Raw genomic sequence first — 26,647 nt, forward strand, 5'->3', positions numbered from 1 at the left:
TCGTTTTTGTAAAATCAGTGTGCTACACATGCTGCTACAATAATCGCTATTTGTTTTCTTGCACTTCCCAATATTCCATCCTTTCTCAGAGCTACAGATAAGCTGCGTATTTGCATAAAATACCCCCTAAAACATCTAAAACCCAATTACTTTGAATTAACTTGCGTACAGAAACGTGTGCATTAAATGAAAAACTCAATTATGTGAAAACAGCTCGCGTAAATACCCAATGAAGCTTTTTCAACATGGGTACAACAGAGCTATTATCCGAAACCACAATTACCAACTCATTTACTTTCCAAGTTAAGCCTATATTTTAAGCCGTTATATATACATTAAAACATTATTTCATTTTTTTTTAAATCTCAAAATGTTGACTCATTTTGGGAAAAACCCAATAGAGTGATGAACAGATAGTGAAAAAAAATTGCAAGTAAAAACTCAATTGGTCAAAAAGTTATGTGAAGCTCTGTTTTCTTGTTGTTTCCAGGATATCCCTAGTCAGTCGTACTACGCTGTGTTTGACGGCCATGGAGGTGTGGAAGCAGCTACGTACACAGCCAGCCATCTTCACTGCAACTTCGTCCGCGATAAGGAATTCAACAACGACGTCACCACAGCCATCAAAAACTCCTACAAATTAACGGATGATTGCTTCTTGGAAAGAGCTAAAAGAGATGTGAGTAAAACCTCTGTGTTTTATGTTCATATAATTTTTTAATTTGAAGTTTACACGATATACGGCTTTTCCATTGGATGAGAGGTCGGTCACATGACCGCTAAACTGACGTTCATAAGTGTATGAATGACCCAATCTGAGGTTCATACATTTTTCACGAGATCGTGTTCTTGAAATGACGTAAACACTGATGGACTACTTCCACATTCCTGGGGAAACCCCTGGGGATTCCCTAGCACGAAAACATACATAAGCGTTCTTTCTGATCTTTTAGAACCTTTAATCTTGGTCTCAGCGTTTCAGTATGCATTGAGAAAAAGTCAGAGAGCTTGACTGCATGATTGTTCACGAATATCCACGCTATGGCCCATCCTAATGAACAAACGAAGAAATGCACATCCAAACTATCATAGTATCGACTCGATCCGTGTCTAGACTAACAGTGACTGTCTCCAGCAATCTATGAATTTACCTTAGTGTCTGTTTGATGCATCTTTAATCACCTTTCAATGATCGGCCAGTTGATCAATGATGACTAACACATGTAACCGCCACAGGTTCATTAACAACTTCGGAAATCTCTCCCGTCACGTTTATCGTGTAGACCATTTTGATGTCTTGTACTTGATGTAAATGTATTATGACGAGCTGTCATTATGACTTACTGAGGTAGTATTTTACAGACCTTTCTCATCTAATGGTAATATTATTTGAACACATGTGTTGTGTAAGATGTATCTGAAGAGCAAGTCATGCATCCATACGCTCATGTGACCTAACTTTTTGAGGAACTATTTTATTCCGTGATATGGCTGGTTGTTGTATGGCTGTCAGAGTAAACATGAAGTCACACGTACCAAATAAAATTGTGTTTTGATCTTGGCCTACATCCTTTGAGGTAAGAAATTGTGATAAAAAAATTAGAAGAATTGACTTTCACTTTGTGTGAGTTCATTGGAGTATGAACCTTCATAGAGTGAGGGCCAAACATTGTACAATCTCATTAAAATCAGATCTTAGTTCTCGCTACCACTAAACAAAGATCTGAGGACATCCCATTAGGGGTCACGTCAGAATGACCTTTCGTGAATTTTGACCGACCAGTGAAATGACTGACAAGAAATAGACATTAAGCTGTCATGCTGCGATATAACTGGAATACTGTTAAAAGCGGCGTTAAATCAAACTCACTCACTCACTCACTCGATAACACTCCATTATTTTATAAACCTTTGTATGTACTTTGGCCAAAACATGATGTTCACAGTGTAAGTGAATTGTTCTTATCTAAGGGAGACAACCCAAGTGACAATTCAGTTCCTGATTCATGTTATCGTCAGAGTTAGCATCGACCATCATATGGTGACATGAGTTGAATCAAGTGCAAAGAAAATTTGTGTAGTTTTGGCATTTCAATGCATGGGAACACTGTTGTCGTTAATGTAGCCCCTTTTAGAGTCTCCAGCAACCTGTGGTTGTTATACAGGGTATTAGGGGATTGGGTGGTCAGACTCTGGGACTTTGTTTATTGCGTGTCATCTAACCCCAACAGAAAGGACCGCCTCCGTTGTCTAGTGGTAGAGCGTCCGCCCGGAGGGCGGAAGGTCCGCGTATCAATCCCCGGCCGCGTCATACCAAAAGACGTTAAAAGATGGTTCTTGTTGTTACCCTGTCTGGCGCTCGGCATTAAGGGGCTAAAACAAGGACTGGTCAGCTTGGAGTCAGTATACTGTGTCTGAGTGGGATATTCATGTTAAACTGCGGCATGGTATCTCAGTGAGCTAGCCCTTTAAATCAGCATCAGTCCGGACTAGTACAAGCAGCCACACAAACACACACACGTACACGCACGGCGCTATATAAGTGCAATAATCTTGGACGCGACGATAAACCGCATTTCACCTCACCTCACCTCACCTCACCTCACCTTACCTCACCTCACCTCACCTCACCTCACCTCACCTCACCTCACCTCACCTCACCAACAGAAACGGTGGTTGTTGATAATGTCAATCACAGGTTTGTCTGTTCCAGACTCATCTGTTCCAGACACGTTTGTTATACAGCTGGAATATCTGAGTGTGGCATTAAGTGACAAGTTACAACCCCACACACAAATAACAGATGTTGGTGGTTTAGTTGAATCAGTTTGACTTTGTTTTCACAGAAGCTGCGCAGTGGCACGACGTGCGTGACGGCCCTGGTACAAGACTCACGCATCCACATATCATGGCTGGGCGACTCACAAGCAGTGTTGGTGCGCAATGGCGGCGCCGTCACCCTCATGAACCCTCACAAGCCCGAGAGGCCGGTTAGTATGTACTGGAGTGTCTGGTCCAGACTCAGTTATTAACAGGCTGGTCTTAGTTCTTAGTTCAACCCATGCTTGCCGTAAAAGGCGACTATGTGACTAACAGATGGCCAGGCTTGCTGACTTGGTTGATGCATGTCATCGTATCCCAATGCGTAGATCGATGTTTAGGAGGTCAATCACTGGATTTTCTGGTCCGGATTTGATTATTTACAGACCCACTTCATATTGCTGGAATATGGCTGAGTGCGGCGTTAAACAACAAACAAACACACAAACAATTATGAGAACTGCCTCATTAGGATTGCATTGTTACAATGTGACCTGATCAATATTGTGTTTTTAGAACCATCGTTGTGGATAGTTACTCTTGTTGTGGACAACCCTGCACCCCCCACTGAGAGAGGATTTATTATCGGACCCCTCCCTTTTTAAAATGCTGGATTTGCCCTTGAAGACATATTCCCATTTGCCACCTTAACTAAAGCTAAAAGATCTCCCATCCATAAGTGTAATTTGATGGACAGCTATTTTTTCCTTTGTGTTTTTTTAACTGGATGAATGAAGATTTATCATATTAGAACAGGCATGTAATTCACTGGACAATCGAGGAAGAATTTGCCTAGGATATTATGTAGACACACAATAAAACTGTCCACATTATAAAAAGCAGGGACCGCCTCTTTGGTCTAGTGGATAGTGCATCCGTCTGTGGAGTGAAAGGTTGTTGGTTCTATCTCCATTGCGTCATACCAAAAGATGTTAAAAGATGGTACTTGTTGTTATCCTGACTGGCGTTTGGCATGAGAGTGACTCTGGGGTTCAGTATTAAGGGCCTAAAACAAGGGCTGGTCGGTTCGGAGTCAGTATTCTGTGTCTGAGTGGGGTATTCATGTTAAACCGCTGCATGATATCTCAGCGGGCTAGCACTATAAAACTGGCATTGGTCCGTACTAGTAAAAGCCCTCCCCTCCCCTTCCAGCTTCAATGGGTACAATATGTGACGCCCATTCTTGTTGACACTCACTCACTCACTCGCTCGTCACGCCAAAGACCTGGGTTTGAATCCCGACATGGGCACAATGTGTGAAGCCCATATCTGTGTCCCCGATGTGATATTGCTGGAATATTGCTAAAAGCGGGGTAAAACCTCACTCACTCACTCACTCACTCACTCACTCACTCACTCACTCACTCACTCACTCACTCATGTTTTTGCTTTTTTCAGGATGAGAAAGAGAGAATTGAAAAACTTGGAGGCGTTGTGTTGCATTATGGGACGTGGCGGGTAAATGGCAACATTGCGGTGTCCAGGGCAATAGGTAATGAAAGTGCATATACACAGTGATTCCTAGGTTAAGTTCCTTTCATACATAATGACAACAGTAACATTGACATAGACTAAAGCTGGGTTTTAGTCCAGTGTGTCCAGTTAACGGTTTGTTTTGGTAAAATCAATTATTTGTTTCCAGTAGGTAACCTAGAAAAAGTTAACACGAGACATGTCAACATGAGATACAAATTTAAAATGGAAAAGACTCTTCATAGCCTGTTTGAAGAACTGCCATACAAGGGGGCCCAGTCGTCTAAGGCGTCGCGATTCGCTGTGCAGAATTGCGTCCCTTGGGCACGCCAGAAGCCTATGATTGTGGGTTCAAATCCAAGTTCGCCCCGATTATGTTTCTAGGTTTGTCAGCACCATACCTGTGCTCGTTGGTTTCAAGGAAGTGGTAAACGTCTGAGACCTGCATCACTTCTGGCTTTCCTCCCACATTAAGCTGACACGCTGCGATATGACTGTAATACTGTTAAAAGCGGCGTTAAATCCAACTCACTCACTCACTCACTACTGCCATACAATCTTGGTCAGACAGTAGACATTCAAGAATTTTCGTTTGATCAGTTTTCAAGCTTTGTCAAATTATTTTTCATGCATAGCCTAGAATGGAAGTCACCAGTTTGAAACTTGATGCTTTCTAACTCAATAATTGCCTTGATTGTAATCTTTGTTGCTTCCATAAAAATGGAAAGACTCAATGACCTGTATCAGGGCAATTGGGTAGCCTGGTGGTAAAGTGTTTGCCTTTCATGACGAAGTTCCGGGTTTGATTCCCCACAATGTGTGAAGCTCATTTCAGGTGTCCCACACTGTCATGTTGCTGGAATATTACTGAAAGTGGCTTAAAACCAAACTCAATGACCTGTATCACTTTATACATTAACCTATGCCATGATCTGTTTGAAATATTGGTGTTAACTCAACCCTTTCACGAAAAGCGTTCACTTGTCACGCCGAAGGTCTGTGTTTGATTCGCCACATTGGTACAATGGATGAAGCCAATTTCTGGTGTTCCCTGTCGTGATATTGCTGGAACATTGCTAAAAAACTTCATAAAATTTCCTCATTCATTCACTCGCTCACTTTCTCACTTTACTTGTTTGTTTCTAGGTGACGTTAGTCAGAAACCATACATCAGTAGCGATGCCGAAGTCTACAGTTTTGACCTCGACGGAAAAGAAGACTACCTGGTGTTAGCATGTGATGGAGCGTGGGACGTTCTGACGTTTGAGGACTTACCAGAGATAGTGTACAATCATATTCAGGAAAACCATGGCGATCGCAGCACAGTTGCACACAGACTTGTAAACTACGCCAGAGATAATGGGTCCAATGACAATATTTCCGTTATCGTTGTATTTCTTCGAGATCAGATCTCCGCTCCCAAAACAACCAACGCAAGTATTGATCGTGTGAGAGCAAATGGTTCCGAAGGGAAGAAGAGGCATGGAAGTGGATCCGATAAATCCTCTCGCCACAGCAATGGAAAAGGAAACTTAGAACCCAGTTTGCGAAATTTGAACAAACAAAGCAAGGAACGTATGTCCAAAGATAACGAAAGTCGTTTAACTCAGGAATTTCATAATCATGATGGTCATGTGAAATCACATTTGAAACAAAACATTTCCACATCAGACAAGGGGAAGCAAGGAAGCAAGTCTAGTCAGGACTGGTTTTGGAAATCCGTGCATTCATTCTTGACTTTCACAAAGTTGTCAAATTGGGCGGCGTCTTCAAAATCAGAAAACAAGAAAAGCGTGGCACACGATGGTAGCACTGAAAAAGAAACAGCTTTAAGAAGTTGTTGAAGTGTCTGTTCTAATCCCATATTTATTTATCCAGAGTTCTAGGACAAGTACATAATTCTGCTTATTGATATTTCAAAGCAAAACAAGCCTCAATATGAAATGGGTTGGGGAACTGTGTTTCTATTGACCAATGAAGTCCTAGACTTTTCTGGGACCCTATCTACCTCAAGGGAACCAAGAGAAAAACAAGGCAGCAAAATGAAAGTATCCGCGAACAAAGGGAGATGACTCCACATTAAGGGGAGATAACTAACAATTCTCGATCAAAGGGAAGCAACTCTAGAGAGCTAGCCTAGTTAATCAAGAAGGCATTTTACTTGATGTTTTCAGAGATGTTTGCTGAAGGGCATTTTAGTACTAAGATAGTTAGAAAGCTGTGTGTAAGCTACCCCATAAGAAAGAAGTTATTTCTTGGTTGTTTAAATTAACTTTTATTTATCCAATTGATAATGTTAATTGAATGAGTTCTCATTCTTTTGTTATCTTCAACCGATATTTTGCATCAAATCTTTTTATTCTTTTCTGTTTGCATATTATTTTTGTCAAAAATATCTTTTGACTTATGCAGGGTAGCCACACGTACAACTGGCGTAGATGTAGTTTGTAGATGGTGTGTCGCCTCTGTTAGAGAAACGATAGTTCTAGGGGCAAGTTGTGGTGTGAAATATTCAGTGGAAAACTTCACAGTTTTTGTGATTAGGTAAGATGTACTTGTGTTTTATGTAACTCATGAGTGATTATTTTCAAACGTTAGAGGATTTTTATTTTCTTTGAAATTGAAAATTTGGTTTTCGTACAGAATAATGTTTATTTGTTAATCAACATATCATGATTGGAAATGTTTTTGTTGTCATTTTGTGTAATTTCATGTTTTTGTTTTTGTTTGTAAGAATAATATCCAAATGAAAGTGTTATAAGTAGAAATGTTTCTTTGATAAAAGATGAAAAATGATGCTGAAAAGTATTTCACCAAACAATGTTTCGACATTAATAGATGTGTATCACTTGCTCTCAACTTCAGAAGGCCTGGGTATGATTCTGTTTTATTCTGAACCACAAGAGTTGTGTCCCTTAGCCATACCAGAATCCTATGACCATGGGTTCAAATTTCTCATTTTGAAATTTCTCAAACAATAATTTGTGAAATAGATTTTATTCATTTTGGTTTGGTCATTATCCTAAGGAAGCTGTTAATTTATAAATACAAGGAACAAATTACCCATTATAAAGAATGTTTATTTGAGTAATGAGAAACATAATAGTACTGTTGTCTGAATCCTGAATGTATTGTCATGGTAACTGTACTGTTGTCATAGTGAACTGCATCTTTTCAGATGAAGGTATAGATGGCTTGTATGTGGACATGTTTGACGAGAGATTTTTGCAGTTTTGTCCACATATTTAATGACATGTTTAATTGTTTTTCACAAAAATCCTTAACCTTTTTCTGATGTCTGTGAGTTTGTCAAGCAAGTCTGTCACTACATGTTATTCATGAAAATACATAATCAGAGGTGCAGGAATTTTAATTTGGAAAGTATGACTATTAGACAGGATTATGTCCCCTGTGTGTTGCCAGTGTCACAATAACTGATATTTTGTGTATGTGTTGAGCTCAGGGAAGTTGCTAGGAAGTCCGAGCTATGTAGAGAGGAATGATAGGGAAGCTACAGAACATGCGCCTACTAGTCCCTCTGTACCTCCAGATATCTCTTGTAACTCCTTCTGTATACAATGGTACTACCGTATTCGACGTAATAAGCTCCCAGGGCGCTCTCAAAATTAGAAATAGGGGGCTCTTATTAGAATATTATTTTGGTGAATAAAAAACAGTTGAAAGATAAATTTCGTGGCCTGAAATGTTTATGTACGACCGATATATTTTTTCAAAATTAAATGCCCATAACTAAGGGTGCATATAACACACAAGTGCGTATTATACGCGAATAAATAAGTCTTGGTACATTGATCAATCGGAAGGGGTGCTTATTGGGATTGTTCACTAGCCAATATCTATGTAATGTCGCCGTGGGCGCTTATTACGTCGAATATCGTATATAAGATCGACCGTCAAAAAGAACGGTCCTCACACTTTGGTAAAGCCATCATGGACCATCCTCGTGTTCCAGGGGGCGTTTATCAGATGGACGTCCAGGGTGATGTTGAACAAAGGGATCTTAACACTAAGGTGATTGTAACACCTTTAACAAAAGCTTATGATTATCGTACTGCTAAGATCGTTTAGTACAACGGAACTGGATACTGGGTTTGTGTCTTTAGGATGTTTCAAACAATACCAAAGCTTGGGAAGGATTGTCCATGTTCAATGTTTTCTATGGGAGAGTTGCTGGCAGGGGTGGCCCATTTCCAAGGATAGTAATCAGGACAGATATAGTACCCTAGCATGTAGAGGATGGTTCAAAGTGTGATATATATATATATATATCCAGTTATGAAGCTAATACAGATTCTATCAAATTTTATTATCATTCATTTATCCTTTCTGTAAATTACAGTTACAAAATTTGGAAATTTTGATGTGTATAGTATATTGCAGAAAATAATTATTTTCCTGAAGATTAGAATAAATATCACAATTATATAATGTTAGCAAATTTGAATATTGGTATATATATATATATTTACTGATGAGTGTTTGTAATCAGTGTACTAAGTGTATGCATTTGAAGGGTTCTTGGTAAATATTTATAAGCCCTTGTAGTACTGTTATGTTAAAGCCGTGGCCCATCAACTCACAGGACATATGTGTCAGTGTTCTTACATTTCTTACAGAGCTGACTCTCACAAAACAGACATTAAACTTTCAACTCGGCAACTCGTAACCTTGATACTGTGGAAACCTTGGCAATCAGGAAATTGGTTATCTTGAAGTCTTGTTTATCTGGAAACATTGATTATATTAAAGCCCTTGCTTAAACTGAAACCTTGTTTATCTAGAAACCTTGGCAATCTGGAAAGTTAGTTTACTTGAAGCCTTGTTTAAACTGAAATCTTGCTTATCCAGAAACTTTTGCAATCTGAAGACTTTGTCTGTGTAGAGAACTTGATCTTCTGGATATTTCAGATCCTAGTGCTACGTGCCTTTTCACTTAGAAAAGCCATATTTATGGATGGTTTCCATAGGAACAAGACCATTCAAGTCAAACACTGCTAGAATTACTGTATACGAAATGACAAATAAATTGATACGCTTTTAACATTTGACTGAAATAAAGCTCAAATTTATTTGGAGTTAACATGAGTTGTCAGTAGTAATAATTGGTGAAGTTTCATGTAATTGAAGAAAATTTTGAACAATTAAACCTTGTAACTATCGATGAGCCTGCTGTGTCGGAGGATGTAGAACAGTGGCCGAATGTATGGCCCTGTTTGATGGAGTTGAAATGGGTCGCACAGCTCTAGTTGTGTTTACGTTGCTTGTTATAGTTTAGTTTTGTGTGTTGTTGATCTCATTATATGGCATTTATCTTTGTTGTTATGATTTATAATACTCCATATCTCCAGCTAAGAAGCTGTGCGAAACGTTGCCATGGCCACAGTCACAGTCCTGGCTTGCCCTGTACAGAGAAAAGTGTCTTCCTCGCTCAATGACCTTGAGTTTACTTCTTAATGGCAGCTGTAGTGGGACACAATGTTACTGGAAAACAGTTTGATTTTTGTGATGGGCGACCCAGTGATCTACTTTACTGCAATTCACTAAGGAGTTATGTCCCTTGGTAATGCCAGGATCTGCTGGTTATGGGTTTAAATCCACAGTTCCTTTTATGATCCTTGGTGTGTCAGCACCGTACCATGGTTTGATCAAAGCAGTGAAGTTGACCTATATATTCAGCATCAATATGGACTCTGTGACTAAAATCGGATCATTTTGTCCGATATGCTCCCTCTCTGCATCAAGATCTCAGTACACCTCCATAGGACGTCAGGTGAACTTTCTAGACAGCCAAAAAGCAACGAGGCCTCTAAATTCTCGGTACAAGTAAGCGGGCATTTAGACCAAGATACCTGATTTCTGTATCCCGAAAACGAACTTAAGCGTCCTTCCTTGGATGCACATAGTGAATACCCTGCCAGTACATTGTTGAAGATAATTTGATAACTTTGTCGTTTCTGAGCCCCACGGCATCTCTACCCCCAGAGAGTACCGTCGAAGGTATGTTTAGGCTCTGCATGGGTTTTCTTTTGTTGTAATCATAATTATTATTTCTGCATAGGGGTGGTAAAAAACGAAACCAAATCGTTTTGGAAATCTAGCATCTGACGAATCCACACATCCTTCCGTTAGATTGGGCTGTTGAGGTCACTCAGGGTTCTCGTGACTTAACCTACAGTGAAGGTGTTCGCACATCTTCAGTTAGTTTTGGCAGTTGAGGTCACTCAGGGTTCTCGTGACTTAACCTACAGTGAAGGTGTCCGCACATCTTCATGCAGAGAGGCATCGTATTCGAGTAAAAGATATGATTTTTATAATTGTTATATGACTGAAATAGACACTGTTTCAGTCTTGTTAATTCTTATACAACCAAATGAAAAACCAAAAAGGGCACAACAGGTCATTGAGCTAGTTAGAATACTTTACAAACATTTATGCAGTTGATGGTTAAATATGTTTCCGAAACAACTCTCAAGAAATGGGCGTCTTTAAAAGGGGTTTGTCCGATTCCAGTGAGTGTCTGACTGGACGTTGTGACTGTGGCATGTTTTCTTCTCAATGGTGCTAGATATGTTTACTTTAGTCCCTGAACTTGTTGTGATGTATATTTCTAGAGATACGTGTAGATGTACGAGAGCCTCCATCTTGGTGTCCGAGTGTTCTGGTGTTCTGCAAGGCTCCGTGCTTCTGTTCGGCTGGCAGTGATCCACTTTGAAGTATGCTGATGTCAACTGCTTTTTTCAATTACCAGGTTTACAGATTTTCCCAACCCAAAATGTCACAAATTTCGAATTTTGTTTTTAAAAAATACAGAATAGTTTTATTTCCTGTAAACATTTCGAAAAACAAGATACAAACAAAATTCAATGGTTTTATTTCCTGTTTCCTTTTTTTTTTATTATTATATTTTTTTCAATACTATGGGATGGGAAATAAAGATTTGACTTGTTATTTATGACCCGAGGAGCAGCAATGTTCAGTATTTTTAATTTTTTTTATCACTATCCTAACTTTCATCCATAATCATCACTTCATTAAAATATATTTAATTTGTATTTTCTTTAAACAAAGATCACCTGGTTTGTGAAAAAAGCCATCTGTAAACCGAGTCGTTGAAAAGAGCCTCACTTTGTTTTTTGTGTGAGATAATGGTCACTGTTCATTCCAGATTTTTGATACCCACAGATATTTTTGATTGTACGTTTGTAAGTTGAAGCTAGAACTATGTTGCTAATGAACGGACATTGCTGATATGACAATGAGTCTTGATAAGTCCAAAGTGGTTCAGTTTTGCCCAGAAATTTAGAAAATACCGTATTTGGTCTGATTAATATTTAGTGGTCAAGAAAGGTTTGTGTTTGCAGCCTAAAATTTAGGGGAGATAATATGAAACTGTCTTTGAAGAAACTGGTGAAAAGTTTCAACATTTGTGAATGTGAACAAGGTAAGTGTGTTATTTGAGTACAGTTGGGTACACACTTGCCTTGGGAGGAACTGTTTGTTTGGTGTGAGAAAATCAGGCAATTTTAGGTTTTGTCAAAACAAAAATGGAAAAGTGAACTATTTTTTTACTTAGATGTAAATGAAAAAGTTCAAATAATATTGTGGGGAAATGGAAAGTTTAGGTAATATTCAGGGAAAATAGATAGAAATAAGTAGGGAAGAATTAAAAAGTTGAACTACAATATATCACCAATGCTACTAGTACTACATCAGAACTGATCAGATTCAGATGAATGTCATCTTGTTATAGAACGTTGCAGGCTATGTTAGCTGACAATCTCATCACCAATACTGTTCTTGAATTCATCATAAGGGGTTTGCTGTGAAAAATTAGACAGGCAGATTCATTGTTTTTGAAACTATTAATGTTTTGATGAATTATTTTTCCTTTGGATCACTTGAACTTCCATAGTATAATTTCCTCGTGAAAGTTTAACACATCCGTTTCTGGTTATGCTGTATTATTCTGTTAATGCTAGCTGCTGTAACCGTATCTCTGTGCTTCTCCCTGTAAACGATTTTGATTTTGACTTGTCGCTACATAGAGCTACAGTCTGTCTCATAGTGTTTTCCTAATTCACGCAAATCCCCAATCTAAATCTGCGTCACACTAAATATGTTTCAGCAAAGGGAATGTGTCGTGATGTAATAACAAAGGCAACATGATTCTCTTCCGAAGACACTTGCCTTCAATACGAGTACTTACATTTTAGATTGTGTAGCAATATATTTATTTATCGAATTGGAAACCGAACTGGTAAAGATTTTTGTCCGCCCTTGTGCCCAGCGATGGTGGCCCATACTCTGTACCCTCTCAGTCATTCAACCTGATAAGTACACAGAAAGTTGTACGATTCATGGACAGTGTGGCAGGGTTGTTAGTGTGGTATCTTCCGAGTGAGTGAGTGAGTTGGGTTTTATGCCGCTTTTAACAGTATTCCAGTTATATCACGGCGTGTCAGCTTAATGTGGGAGAAAAGCCCAAAGTGATGCAGGTCTCAGACGTTTACCACTTCGGTGAAACCCACGAGCACGGGTATGGTGCTGACAAACCTAGAAACATAATCGGGGCGAACCGGGATTTGAACCCACAATCATAGGTTTCTGGTTTGCCTAAGGGACACAACTCTGCACAGCGAATCGCGGGGCCTTAAACGACTGGGCCCCCTGTGCCCCCGAATCTATTAAGAAAACACTATGGAACAGTGCGTAGCTCTGTGTAGTAACAAGCCTCTGTCTGAATTGTTCATGGGAAGCAGCACAGGAAGAGTAACCACAGAAATGTTATACCAATATGTTAAGTTCCATTGAGTAATATGATGAATTCAGGATGAATTTCTTGGTCGAATTTGAACACTTTCCTTGGGTGACAATTGTGATATATGTGAGCTTGATATTATGAAATCTTACGTCTGTTTCAATTGATACATTTATGAATTTCTCATGTAACATCAAGAACCTGTTGATGACAACGCATAATTGAAAATTTCAGGGATATATTTTGCATAAAGTTAACACAAATGTTTAGTTGGTTAATTGAAACTTGTGTTTCACTATGTGTCCACAAAAAAGGCCAATTTAGGTCAAAATAATTGAGATCATCTGTGAGTTTTGTATCATGTTTTCCTCACACAATATTGGAACCACTTCATTCAGGTGTGTAATATTAAAAATAATTTTTCGAGTTTGTGCACAGGTGTTTCTTTCGTCATGTTAACAGTTTTTATGAATTTTTTTTTTTGTGTGTGTAAGGATTTCAAATTTTAAGTGAGTGCAGTGTCACTTTGATGTTTAAACGTTTTAAAGCCACTTCATGTTTGGTTTATCTAGAAGTGATACATGTTTTCTAGATGGTGTCTTATCAATGATTATTTTTGTCCACAAAAAATGATGTTTGGCAGTCAAGAATTTCATTCTTCAGTGGCCATGTCAAAGATTGAAATGTAGGTTTCCATCTCTATTAAATATACTACTCAAAACAAGTTAAGGAACACCACAATCGGAAGTCTGTGTCTTGCAATGCCAACCAGCCAACAGATCAACTATAGTCATATGAGAATATTGGATGTTCTTTAACTTCTTTTGAGTAGTATAAATACACACGCCTTATGAATAAAGGAATTGAAATAGAATATTTTAAATTCCTGTTCAAATTTTGACATGGCCCCCACTTGCCACCATGTGTCGTAAAACGTACTAAAGATGTATTCAAATTATTTTAGTCAAGCCAGGTTACATGTGTATACAACTTATAGCAGGCGGGGAATATATCAGTTATTAATCATGCACATATCTAATACGGGACCATTATTCCTCCAATCTCATTATAATCAGATCTTAGTTCTTGCTATGGCTAAACAAAGATCTGAGGACATCCCAATACGGGTCACGTCAGAACAACCTTTCATCCGACCAATCAAAGCGTTGCTTACCAGATCATGAAAGTGACAATTGGAATGTGTTTTCTAATCATGCAACCTTGAAAACGTTAACATGGGGTATTCCGAACGATAGTTACAGACTGATTCCATCAAAATTATCGTTGATCTCTCGCTTCCGCGGGATACACATTTGAACGGAGGAGGCGTTGCACAGTAAGTGGGAAGTTCTGCAATACAATCGCAACAATATATTAGACATTCCGGAATGTTCGTTTGTTCAGTTTTGAAAATTTAATCGAAAACTGTGTCAACATATTTTTCAAGCGTAGTCTGAAGTGGAAGTCGCCAGGTTGAAATGAGTGCCGTAAAGCTCAAGAAAGCTGCTACCTCATTGGCTGATATCGACTTCTGGTTATTCGATTCAGTGGGCGGTCAAAGTTCGCAAAGGGTCGTTCTGACGTGACCCGTAATGGGATGTCCTCAGATCTCTGCTTTGTGGAAGCGAGAACGTAGATTCTGATTTTAATGAGATTGTTATTCCTCCTTTCTTCTATATTGGTACATGTATTGCCCCTGATACAACCTGTATGCTCTACCAGACAACCTGATTGGTGCCCTTATTAATAGCCTGGCCATAGCAAATCCATGACTTGTCTTACAAATCTGCCTCAGGCGAAAAATGAAAAAGGTCTGTTGAAGCAAACAATAGCGTGTAGATTGTGTAGCATTTACGAAAATTGTAATTTACGACCTGTGCTGGGGTGAATTTTGTTCAAAATACATTTTTTATTTTTTATTTTAATATATGATAAAACATTTGGTGCCTGTGTTTGTGCAACAGCTCGAGTGTTGGCCTATTTCTTTCATGGCCCATTCCACACATCGGAAGGAAACAGATTTTTAGTGGTATTCGATGGTATAGTCTTGGCAGTTATCTCCCTTTTGAAAATGTCATTGATTTGGTATGGCCTTGAGATTGATTCTATTCAGAATTAATTTCTTCTGAATGTCAGTGATTTATGGAATTATTTATATGTTAATAAAGGTAAAATTGTATTATTATCATTATTGTGGTTAATCATACAAGTCATTTGAAGCAATTTCTATCCAGACACACACATAGAATCATTTTGTGAGATCACATTTTTATTTTCTGAAGTCGTCGATTTGATGTCGCATGATGTATGACTCAGTCTGTTTGAGAACACCAAAATAGCATAGTCAATAGAAGTCAGTCACATTATTTTAATGTTCAAAATGATCCCACTTAGAATATGTTTAAATTAAATGGAAATGGATATATCCAATATTTATTTCCTCGTTCACTTTCAATTATCAAGTGTCTTCAAGAAGAACAGTGTTGTCTGTTGAGGTGAAGTGCCTTGCAAAGATGTGAAATTACTTCTGTATAATCTGCATACATTTATCAATTTTATATTTGAAAATATTAAACGATTATGAACCATATTGGACCAGGAAATAGTTTGTATTAGAATATGAAACCAATATATATATATGAGTTTCATGTGTTTATAATTTCTTTTTTTATTCCGGCTCACATGAACTAACTTAATGTTGATCTTAAAGCAAAACACAACGCTCTGTCCTTCCTTAGTGGTTGGGGTAGTGGGATAGGCGAGTGGTTAAAGCGGTCGCTTGGCACGCCGAGGGTGTGGGTTTGATTCCCCTCATGTTTGAATCCCATTTCTTCTTTCTCCCAATGAATATTGCTAAAAGCGGCGTAAAACCATACTTGCTCCTCGGTGAACAATCCAACTCACGAAGTCTTTATAATTTACAAGTAGGTACAGAGACTTTTTGATATAATTCAGTATGCAGACATTGTACTGTTATTTATTCTGATTTGTCGATCAAGGTTTCAAATCAGTTTCTAATTCAATATAGCAGAGTCAGTTCTACTGTCAGCAAAGCTTGTCACTGTGAGAATTGCCACTGTTAATGACAGCTGCCACTACAATCATGTGTTTCTCTTCACAAGACCATTATATTCTACCATATACCATTAAGGTATAATTAAGTGGGAATACTTTATAAAATTATGTTTCCATAATCCAGATGATCAGTTTCACTCTGAATGGTTGTTGAATGAAGCACCACTACATGCTGTGCAGGGTTACCTCCCCTAGCCTTGTCAGGATCCACTGTTTGTTGGTTCAAATCCTGTATTCACCAATGATGTTTGGTCTGTTAGGACATATTTTTAGCTTCTCTCACCTCAAGTAAGTGGACATGATATAACTAAAATGTTGTTGAAGGTTAATTTCTTTTATGCAAACCCAATTTCTCTCCAATCAATTTATTCCTAATCACTAAACAACTACTGACAAGCATTCCTTTGTGAGGTGCCCAAAACTTACATACTTATCATCCCACTGATTAACGTATCTATTTATTTCCCATGTAGCATTCCAAGTTTCTCCAAAATTATTGTTTTCTGCCGATTGTTTTAGGTAAAAGCAAAAAAGTCTAGAACTTGGTTTTCCAATTCTCCTTCATGATGTGGGCTCTGGTAGCTCAGTCTTAGAGAGTCATCCGTGTGCCCCCCAGGAGTGCCAGACACCTATGGGTTCACGAGTTCAAATCCCAGGTTGTTTCTCGGTTTGTCAGCACCATGGGTTTCATGAAAGTGATAATTGTCCAAGACCTGGTGCCGTTGTATAAAGCGATCTTAACACCAAGGTGTCGTAACTTCCATACCATAGACTTACTACAGTCGTAGCGGTAAGGTTGTTTGTACTGCGGCATCCAGCATCACTTCGGGCATTTCTTCCACATCAAGCTGACACGCTGTGATGTAACTGAAATATTGTTCAAAGCTGCGATCAACTCACTTATGGTTTGCTGATGTTACTTCTATTTGCCTGGGTGTCTTTCATGTTAATTCAAAACATAGATTAAAAATCATTTTACTCCTGTCCTATATGGCACACAAGGTGGCACGGGTGGCCCAGTTGTCTATGATGCCGCAATTCGCTGTGAATCCCGGTTTGCCCCGATTATGTTTCTAAGTGGTAAAACATCTAAGACCTGCATCACTGTGATCTTTCCTCCCACATTAAGCTGACAGTGATATAACTAGAATACTGTTAAAAGCAGCATTAAACCCAATTCACTCACTCACTCAATTTGGTTGTCCAACTGAATCAACAGTCCAACAAAGCTTTAACATAACTTGTGTTTTATGAAGGACAATCCTTTTCTCCCTCACAGTTATCATCAGTTACAATATTCATTCACATCCCACAGAGTGGCTGGTCAACTCAACAGCAGCAGCAGATTTGTTAGGTATCCTCTTTCAGGGCTGATGATCTTAGCTCATTTCCCAAAGCATGAATATTTATTGAGTCATAGTCGGACAGTAGTGGCCAACCAGGATCCACTCTCACAGAGCAATGTTAGAATTACAGCTTAACCATGCTGAGACTGCTTTGACAAAGACTGGTTGTCTCCCCAAAGCAGTCTTTGCACAATGATTGTTGTAAGTTTTTGCAAAGATTTACGGAAGTTGTAAAAATTGTCTTGTGTGGCTGGGCCCTGGTTTTGTGAGGACGTGTTCCTGTCGACTACGTCACTGCGTCTTGTTATCCAAGTGGTGGGCCAGAGTAACAGTTTTCTACATTTGTACTACAGACTTAGATAGCTGGACATGTACATCAGGACAGTGTAAGCCTTGACACAAATAAATTGTATATCCAAATACTGACTTCTTGTTTCTGCTGCACCTGGAGTTCTTGAGAGTAGAGTATCTCTACATGGCACAGCCAGTCATGTACTCGGGGTAGGATGATGACAGTTGGTCATGTTGTTGTTGTTTAACGCCGCACTCAGCAATATTCTAGCTATATGATGGTGGAGTGTCAATAATCGAGTCTGGACCAGACAATCTGGTGATTGACATCATGAGCATCAATCCAGGCAATTGGGATATGATGACATGCATCAACCAAGTCAGCGAGCCTGAGCATCCGATCCCATTAGTCGCCTCTTACGACAAGCTTAGTCGCCTCTAATGGCAAGCATGGGTTGCTGAAGACATCAGTCATGTAATCGGCCATGACATCAGGGTATGATGATGACACAATCAGCCATGACATCAGGGTATGGTGACACAATTAGTCATGACATCAGGGTATGGCGACACAATTAGTCATGACATCAGGGTATGGTAACACAATCAGCCATGACATCAGGGTATGGCGACACAAATAGCCATGACATCAGGGTATGGTGACACAATCAGCCATGACATCAGGGTATGGCGACACAAATAGCCATGACATCAGGGTATGGTGACACAATCAGCCATGACATCAGGGTATGGTGACACAATCAGCCATGACATCAGGGTATGATGACACAATCAGCCATGACATCAGGGTATGGTGACACAATCAGCCATGACATCAGGGTATGGTGACACAATCAGCCATGACATCAGGGTATGGCGACACAAATAGCCATGACATCAGGGTATGGTGACACAATCAGCCATGACATCAGGGTATGATGACACAATCAGCCATGACATCAGGGTATGATGACACAATCAGCCATGACATCAGGGTATGGCGACACAAATAGCCATGACATCAGGGTATGATGACACAATCAGCCATGACATCAGGGTATGGTGACACAAATAGCCATGCATGACATCAGGGTATGGTGACACAATCGGCCATGACATCAGGATATGGTGACACAATTAGTCATGACATCAGGGTATTATGATAGAATTAGCCATGCATGACATCAGGGTATAGCGACACAATTAGTCATGACATCAGGGTATGGTGACACAATCAGCCATGACATCAGGGTATGGCGACACAAATAGCCATGACATCAGGGTATGATGACACAATTAGCCATGCATGACATCAGGGTATTATGACACAATCTGTCATGACATCAGGGTAAAGCGACACAATCAGAAATGATGTCAGTGTATGGTGACACAATCAGCCATGACATCAGGGTATAGCAACATGGGTTGCTGAAGACCTACTCTAAACCAGAATCTTCATGGGACCATACATCTACAGATGAGGTGAGATGAAATGGGTTTTAACAGGATTAAGACTATTGCCCTTATACAGCGATGTGCATGCATGTGTGTGGTTGCTTGAACTAATACTGGTTTTATAGTGCTGAGATGCCGCAGTTTACCATGGATGCCCCACTCCAACACAAACCAACCAGTCCTTGTTTTATTCTCTTAGTGCCGAGAGCCATGCAGGGTAACAAATACAATTTTATAACATCTTTTTGGGATTGAACCACCAACCTTCCACTCTCCAGACTGACGCTCTATCCACTAGATCACGGAGGCCGTCAACATCTACTGGAGTCTTCACAGGTCAACTTCTGTTGCATCAACATGCACTGTCGTATATACTCACCGCCAAAAGAAACAAGAACCATCGAAAGGTCAAGTCTTACCACAGAGTTTATATTCTTATCACGATCTGCAGCACGTGATTACCAAACTTTACACGCAAATCCCGCTAGACAAATGGTGCATCTCGAGTCATGGATCTATGACATCACATGTGATGTGTTCATGAGCGTCGATTCACACAACATACCAGTATGTTCGTTTGTGCGTCGACCAATCTAACATCTCTTGAATGTGAGTAATTCTTCATATATTAACCAACGTATGGCATTCACATTTCTTTTGTTGGTGGGTATATGGACTTATGTCACACAAACAGAAACAACATTTTTTTTCTACAACTTTATTAGCAAAACAGGATGGATGCCATTTGTTCGTACTCTTCAGTGTGGCAAACTGAAACGCGGGACTTCAAGCTGACCTACATTTCTAGCTTGAGAGTACCTACACAGACTGGCATACATGTTGGGTATTCAGGTTGGAGGATGTGAATGATTAAAATGGAAATCATGGTTTTGTGTCGTACTCTCTCAAGTTCTAGAAACAGTATCTTCAGACATTTCCATCAATAAAACGAGGACATGTTTGTTGTCAAATACATATAAAACATAACATTCAATCAACAACTGGTTGGAATGCTGTAGACATTTCCATAGCACTGACACACACAACTCTTGTACTCTCTTACACAAAAAAGTCAAGCATATTTGATCAGACAGCAGATAGATGCAAAACAAATTATACTGAATCAGTATGAAGGATCGACCAACACAGGATTGCAGAACTGGTACACATTGAACAATGAGTGAGTGAGTGAGTGAGTGAGTGAGTGAGTTGGGTTTAACGCCGCTTTTAACAATATTCCAGTTATATCAAGGCGTGTCAGCTTAATGTGGGAGGAAAGCCCGAAGTGATGAGGGTCTCAGACGTTTACCACTTTGGTGAAACCCACGAGCACGGATATGGTGCTGACAAACCTAGAAACATAACTGGGGCAAACCGGGATTCGAACCCACAATCATAGGTTCCTGGCATGCCCAAGGGACGCAACTCTGCACAGCGAATTGCGGCGCCTTAGACGACTGGGCCACCCGTGCACCCCATTGAACAATGATATCTACCAGACATTTATAGATATATAGTACAATACTTGGATAGTTTTCTGCCATTTTGTCTTGATGAGGACACACCCTGAATGCTGGTTTGTTTGTTTGTTTGTTGTTCAACGCCGCTTTCAGCAATATTCCAGCTATATGACAGCGGTCTGTAAATAATTGAGTCTGGACCAGACAATCCAGTGATTGACATCATGAGAGTGGGGGGTGACGTGATATGTGAAATCAACACATGGAAACAGAAAATCACAGAATGAGTGCAAACAAACAGTCAATATGTACAAATTAACATGAGTAGAAACAAGGGGCTAATTATCACATTGTTGGTTACAACGTTGACTAACTTGACCGAAGTAGCCAGTTCCAGCAATACAGATCAAATCTTCTCACTTCCTTGTATCAGTAAAAACCAATGTAGCTGTATCTATGAGTGAATATATACCACTCAAAATAAGCTAAGGACCACCTGATTCTTTCACATTATTTCAGAATAATTATAGTAATATGAGTGAGTGAGTGAGTGAGTAAGTGAGTGAGTGAGTGAGTATGGTTTTACGCCACTTTTAGCAATATTCCAGCAATATCATGGCAGGGGACACCAGAAATGGGCTTCACACACGGTACCCTTGTCGGGAATCGAACCCGGGTCTTCGGCGTGACGATCAAACGCTTTAACCAGTACGCTACCCCACCACCACTATAGTAATATGAAATAATTGGGCAGTCCTTAACTTCTTTTAAGCAGCATACATGCCAATGGTGAAATTATCAATAAAAAAGTTGATTTTTATCACAAAAATGTACTGAATCTAAAGTCAGAATTTCACTAAGACCACACAAGTTTTGTGAATATCAAAATTTCCAAGATAGCATAGGGAGCATCCATTTGATTTCTAGGGGGATACATGAAGATTTTTTAAATGAACAGTTTCTTCAGTAATATGTCCAAAATAAATAGTTAGTAGATAGTGGTGAACAAAAGCAATAGTTTGTTTGGGGAAAATACCCAAACGTCACCCGATTCCATCTGTCCCCATACAAATCAAAGAGGCTCTCTTAACAAAGTTTTCTTAAAAAAAGTTAACCAATCATCAAGAGTATCAAGTTTAGAGAACCGTACTTTCTCTTAATGTCAGAAACTGAAACAACTAAAAAAAAAGAAATAAAATTCCTTTCGACTAAACCTTGGCAACAAGAGATTTCTGTTCCTACTATTCTCCCCTACCAAAGGCACCGATCTGCTCTAACACAAAGTATGTACATATCAAACAAAGCAGTAATAAATATCACAGTAGTCACAGCACTTCGTTCTTCGGGGCACATGCACGTGGTGGCAATGTCAGGGAGATGTCAGTGTATGAGTGAGCTCGGTTTAACGCAGCTATTAACATTATTCCAGTTATATCATGGCGGGTCAGCTTAATGTGGGAGGAAAGCCCGAAGTGATGCAGGTCTCAGACGTTTACCACTTCGGTTAAACCTACGAGCACAGGTTTGGTGCTGACAAACCTAGAAATATAATCGGGGCGAACCGGGATTCGAATCCTCAATCATAGGCTTCTGGCGTGCCCAAGAGACGCAACACAGCGGGGCCACCTGTGCCCCCAGATCAAAACAGAGGACATCCCATTATAGGTCTGGTCAGAACGATCTTTCGCGAACTGTGACGGACCTAGGACATGTCGAGCAAGAAGTCGACATTAACCAATCAGAAAGCAACTTTCTAAAAATTTTACGGCACTAGTTTCAAACTGCCGACATCTATTCAAGACAACGCTTTGAAAAATATTGATAAAAAATTTGAAACCTAAACACATGAAATTCTGGAATGTCTAATAGATGGCCAAGATCATATGGCAATTCTTTCTTCTGGCGATTGAAAGTAATTGTGATTCGGAACACCCTGTGTTAACCTTCTTGAGGTGATTCGAAAACACATTCCGACTGTCACTTTCCCGATCTGGTAAGCAACACCTGATTGGTCAGATGAAAGTTTGTTCTTACAAGACCTGTATTGGGATGTGTTCAGATCCTTGTTTAAATAGTGGTGGCGAGAAGTAAGATCAGATTTGAATGAGATTGGTGAGTGAGATGAGTTTTACAAGTGTTCATCACAGCCTGCTAACTTCAAGCTGGAGGAAAGTCTTGTATTCTTAACAAAACCAACTGACATCTCTCTGACATTGCAGCTACAGATCTATGTAGGAGAATGAGATGAGTGACAGGTGTCAATCATTCCGTCATTTTGACAATCAGGTCTAATTGCAGCATGAAACTGATAAACTAAATTAATACCTGCAACGACACACATTACTATTTGTAGTTTCGGGTATCGAATCAGAAAAGTCATATTAGGTGTCATGGTACTTTAACCATGGACAACACAGGTATGGACAAAACTTCCAAACTCACTATACGATAGCTAAACTCTGTCTTCCTATTTCCACATTTGTCATACAAGTTTTATACTTCGTAAAAATGAAATTAAAAACTAAACATAAAGTATGCTATCAAAAAACCTTTCACACATGTTAGTCACACATCAAATTCAAAATTTAAAAAAAGAAAAAAAAAGTACTTACGAAAAATAAAAACCATGTCAATGAATTTCTATTTAAATTCTCTCAAGTTTTCCCCAAATTTGAAAATATGGAAATCCCAGTTGTCCTAAAAGGTCCCATATGATATACTACCCTTTGATTGGGCAATATGTTGTGTTCTGGGCACTGATTGGCTGCTTAATGACGTAACTTGCGAAGTTACCCAAATCCCATCAGCATTATGTCTCTGATAATGCCAATACACTGTAATTATTATATGGAGATTATACTTGGGTGAGTATAATCAACGCTTTCATCCCTTCAAAAATACTGAACACATCACATACTTGAAGTGAGAGAAATATCGAAATGGTTTGATGTGGGAGTACCATTAATACAAGAGTGAACACTACAAGAATGTTGGTCCCATACATTGGCTATATATACCCTCAGTTTCATTTGTTTGTTTGTTTGTTTATTTGTTGCTTAATGTTGTACCCAGCAATATTCAAGCTATGACTTCAGTCTGTAAATAATCCAGTCTGGACCAGACAATTCAGTGATTGACATTATGAGCATCGTTCTATGCAATTTAGATACAATGACATGCATCAACCAAGTCAGCGAGCCTGACCACCCGATCCCGTTAGTCGCCTCTTACGACAAGCATGGGTTACAATTCATACCTTGATCTTGAGTTTCAGACTGAAATGTCCATATACCAATTTCATATGGTGTCACGTCATATTACAAAGGAAAAGGATTGGAATATTTCCTTTTTGTGGGCGCCCATGCATATGCAATATCCAAATCTGACATGTATATATATGAATATGATTTTCATGGTACGCAAGGTACTTAGACTATAGACTGTACTTTAATTATGTTATATGCACAGGGAAGTCTGAGAGTGAACACAAGATAATGGATGAGTTTCTTTACATCACCTGAGGCGTCCATATCACATGAGCCACGATACTCAATGCGCTTTACTCAACAATGCCAAACCTGAATTGAACTGTGGGGTCGTTACGAAGAATAACCTGCCGAAAAAATGTTCATAACGCATCCTAGTGGCATAATGGGAATAACCAACCTTGTCATGATGACTGGCGAAGAAATATGTAGGGCCAAAACAGGTCTCAAGTAGGTAAAACAAATAAGTCTGAATAACAAATCTATGAATCCTAATCATTAATCGTTCCACAAAGCGACTTAGCGCTACGACTCATACATAAACCTATGATAAAGTATTGGAGTTACGATTATCTTAGCGCTACGATCACATTGTATCACAGGGCCCTGACTTCAAAGAGATGAGTTTATAAGATATAACTTCTCAGAGAAGAGATTTCTAAAATATTCTCTTCACTTTAGGGGAAAGATCAGAATAGATATGTAAATGCTAAGGGACCATTTTTTACAGAAACTCAGTGCTTTTCCGAGCTTGACAAAAATAATAGTGTTTTCCTTAATAGGCATGTGATTTTCTGAGATATTCCAAGCATTATCATGCTTATACATATTAAGAAGTATTCCTAAGAAGTATTCCTCAGAAGTATTCCTAAGAAGTGTTCCTAAGAAGTTAAGGACCACGCGATTCTTTCATGTTATAATGGCTAATCTGTCATACCAGAGAAATTAACTACGGTATAGTAATATGAAAGAATCGGGTGATCCTGAACTTCTTTTGTGTAGTATATAATGGAATGGGATTGTGGAATAATTGTTTCCTAACTTCACTGTCATTGTATATTATATGTAACAGTCCAGCACAAAGTATACAACCCTGTATGTTAACGATAATGGCCAATGAGGCTTCCCCATTTCATAACACAGAATATATATATATGATGAACATACTGAGAGTACACTGGGAATATAGTGGGTGTAATGCAAGATATTCATACCCTAAGTAGATAACTCATGACGCTACGTTATCGGGACATAACAGAACTGCTGTATGAAAACTTTTTTTTTTTTGGCAGTTATGTTCCTTGAATGTACCGTCACTCGTCCTCTAAATTTTACACAATAAATCATCCATAACATCAACTCATAATACAGATGTAGGCGATGGCAAGTCTTTTTAAAGGTATTCAATCTTTTCTAGTAAATTTCCCCCTATATTTTGGTGTTGTCATACTTTATTTGTATGTCACAAAAAATGCTACCAGCTTAATTTAATATTTTGTTTTCATAAAGATGACCTTGACAAAACCAGAGGTTGATATGTCAGTGAATCATTATATCTGCTAATGCTTCTTCATGCTAAGCTGGGTAGCACTGTATTTACAAGGTGGCAGACAGAATAAACTGAACTAATTATTCAAGGTCATTCAAAGTCTGTGCTCCCTGAAGGAACTTGGAGTTTCGTCCCAATCACAATGGAAACAAGATACAGCCCACTGATGTGGTCCACTGTAGCGATGTTGTTCGAGATGGCACATGCTGTATGTAGCGACAGCGTCAGGGATGTAGGAGTTACACCCAAGGCTGACATCATACAACGGAGGGGTCGTCGGGGGGTTCGGGTCTGAAAACAGTTGAAGATTACAGTGTCAGTAGATTGTCATGGCTGTTCAACCCACTTCTTAACATCCTTGGCTGATTCTTAATGACCACAATACTTCAGGTAAAACCTTTAATTTGGTTACTATTAATAGACTTGAAATAATTAGTAAAATCTAAATATTTTTGACATTTGTTTACTTATCCTGCATTTTTCCTTAATGCATTCACTGCTTACCTTACGACAACAAAAAGACAGCACAGCGATGGTCTTGGGTGAAGAAAAAAAGATGTTTCAAAGTCCTGCTTTTTGTACGGACCATCGCCGCTGCCATGTGACCTTGGTGACAAGTCACCTTCCTCACATCACTGCCTGTCCCTAAGCTTAAAAAACATACTTCTGAGGTTTCTGAAGACAAAGTGGGGAGGCAAGACTGCGACAGGTGGGTCCTTAAACGTAGTAATGCAGGATAAGTATACAAATGTAAGAAATATTTAGATTTTACTAAATATTTTACTTATCCAGCATTACTCCTTAATGCATCACTATCGAATGGGTAAACCTTCAGAAATACAGAAACCTCAATAATTCACACCCTGAAAAAAACACGTTTGTCAATAATCATGTGGCGGAAAAAGCTCAGAAAAAACGCCATTACAGTAGGGTCGTTCAATCTTCTTACAGAATGAACGTAGGAATTAAAGAGAAGTTCCCTATACATGTCTAGTAATCAAAAAAATATCAGCTAGGCAGCTAATTCTTTACTTACTACGTCATAGAGCCAAAGCCTGACAAAAAGGTTGTCTAATGTTCTTCCACTGGCCGAATCTCAGCGACTTGCATGGGGTAGTAGACTGGCTCTGTAT

The 26,647-nt window shown here is 39.1% G+C and overlaps 2 protein-coding genes across 3 annotated transcripts in view; one reads left to right on the top strand and one right to left on the bottom strand.

The window, feature by feature from the left end:
- Window positions 1–7,996, top strand: part of LOC124111505 (protein phosphatase 1F-like) — a 70,767-nt gene extending 62,771 nt beyond the window's left edge. The window contains exons 4-7 of the mRNA XM_046471238.2: window positions 491–679; window positions 2,847–2,990; window positions 4,219–4,312; window positions 5,440–7,996. Of these exons, the coding sequence (XP_046327194.2) occupies window positions 491–679; window positions 2,847–2,990; window positions 4,219–4,312; window positions 5,440–6,137 (1,125 nt within the window). The 3' untranslated portion in view covers window positions 6,138–7,996. The remainder of the gene's footprint in view (window positions 1–490; window positions 680–2,846; window positions 2,991–4,218; window positions 4,313–5,439) is intronic.
- A 14,503-nt stretch (window positions 7,997–22,499) lies between these two features.
- LOC124111461 (E3 ubiquitin-protein ligase TRIM37-like) overlaps window positions 22,500–26,647 on the bottom strand; it is a 67,402-nt gene continuing 63,254 nt past the window's right edge. For both annotated transcript variants that reach the window (XM_048401197.1, XM_048401196.1), the window contains exon 23: window positions 22,500–25,805. In XM_048401197.1, coding sequence (XP_048257154.1) covers window positions 25,772–25,805 — 34 coding nt within the window. In that variant the 3' untranslated portion in view covers window positions 22,500–25,771. The remainder of the gene's footprint in view (window positions 25,806–26,647) is intronic.

This window comes from Haliotis rufescens, unplaced genomic scaffold, assembly GCF_023055435.1.
Source record: "Haliotis rufescens isolate VD_foot unplaced genomic scaffold, xgHalRufe1.0.p SCAF_21, whole genome shotgun sequence".
In the NCBI taxonomy this organism is placed as follows: Eukaryota; Metazoa; Mollusca; class Gastropoda; order Lepetellida; family Haliotidae; genus Haliotis; species Haliotis rufescens.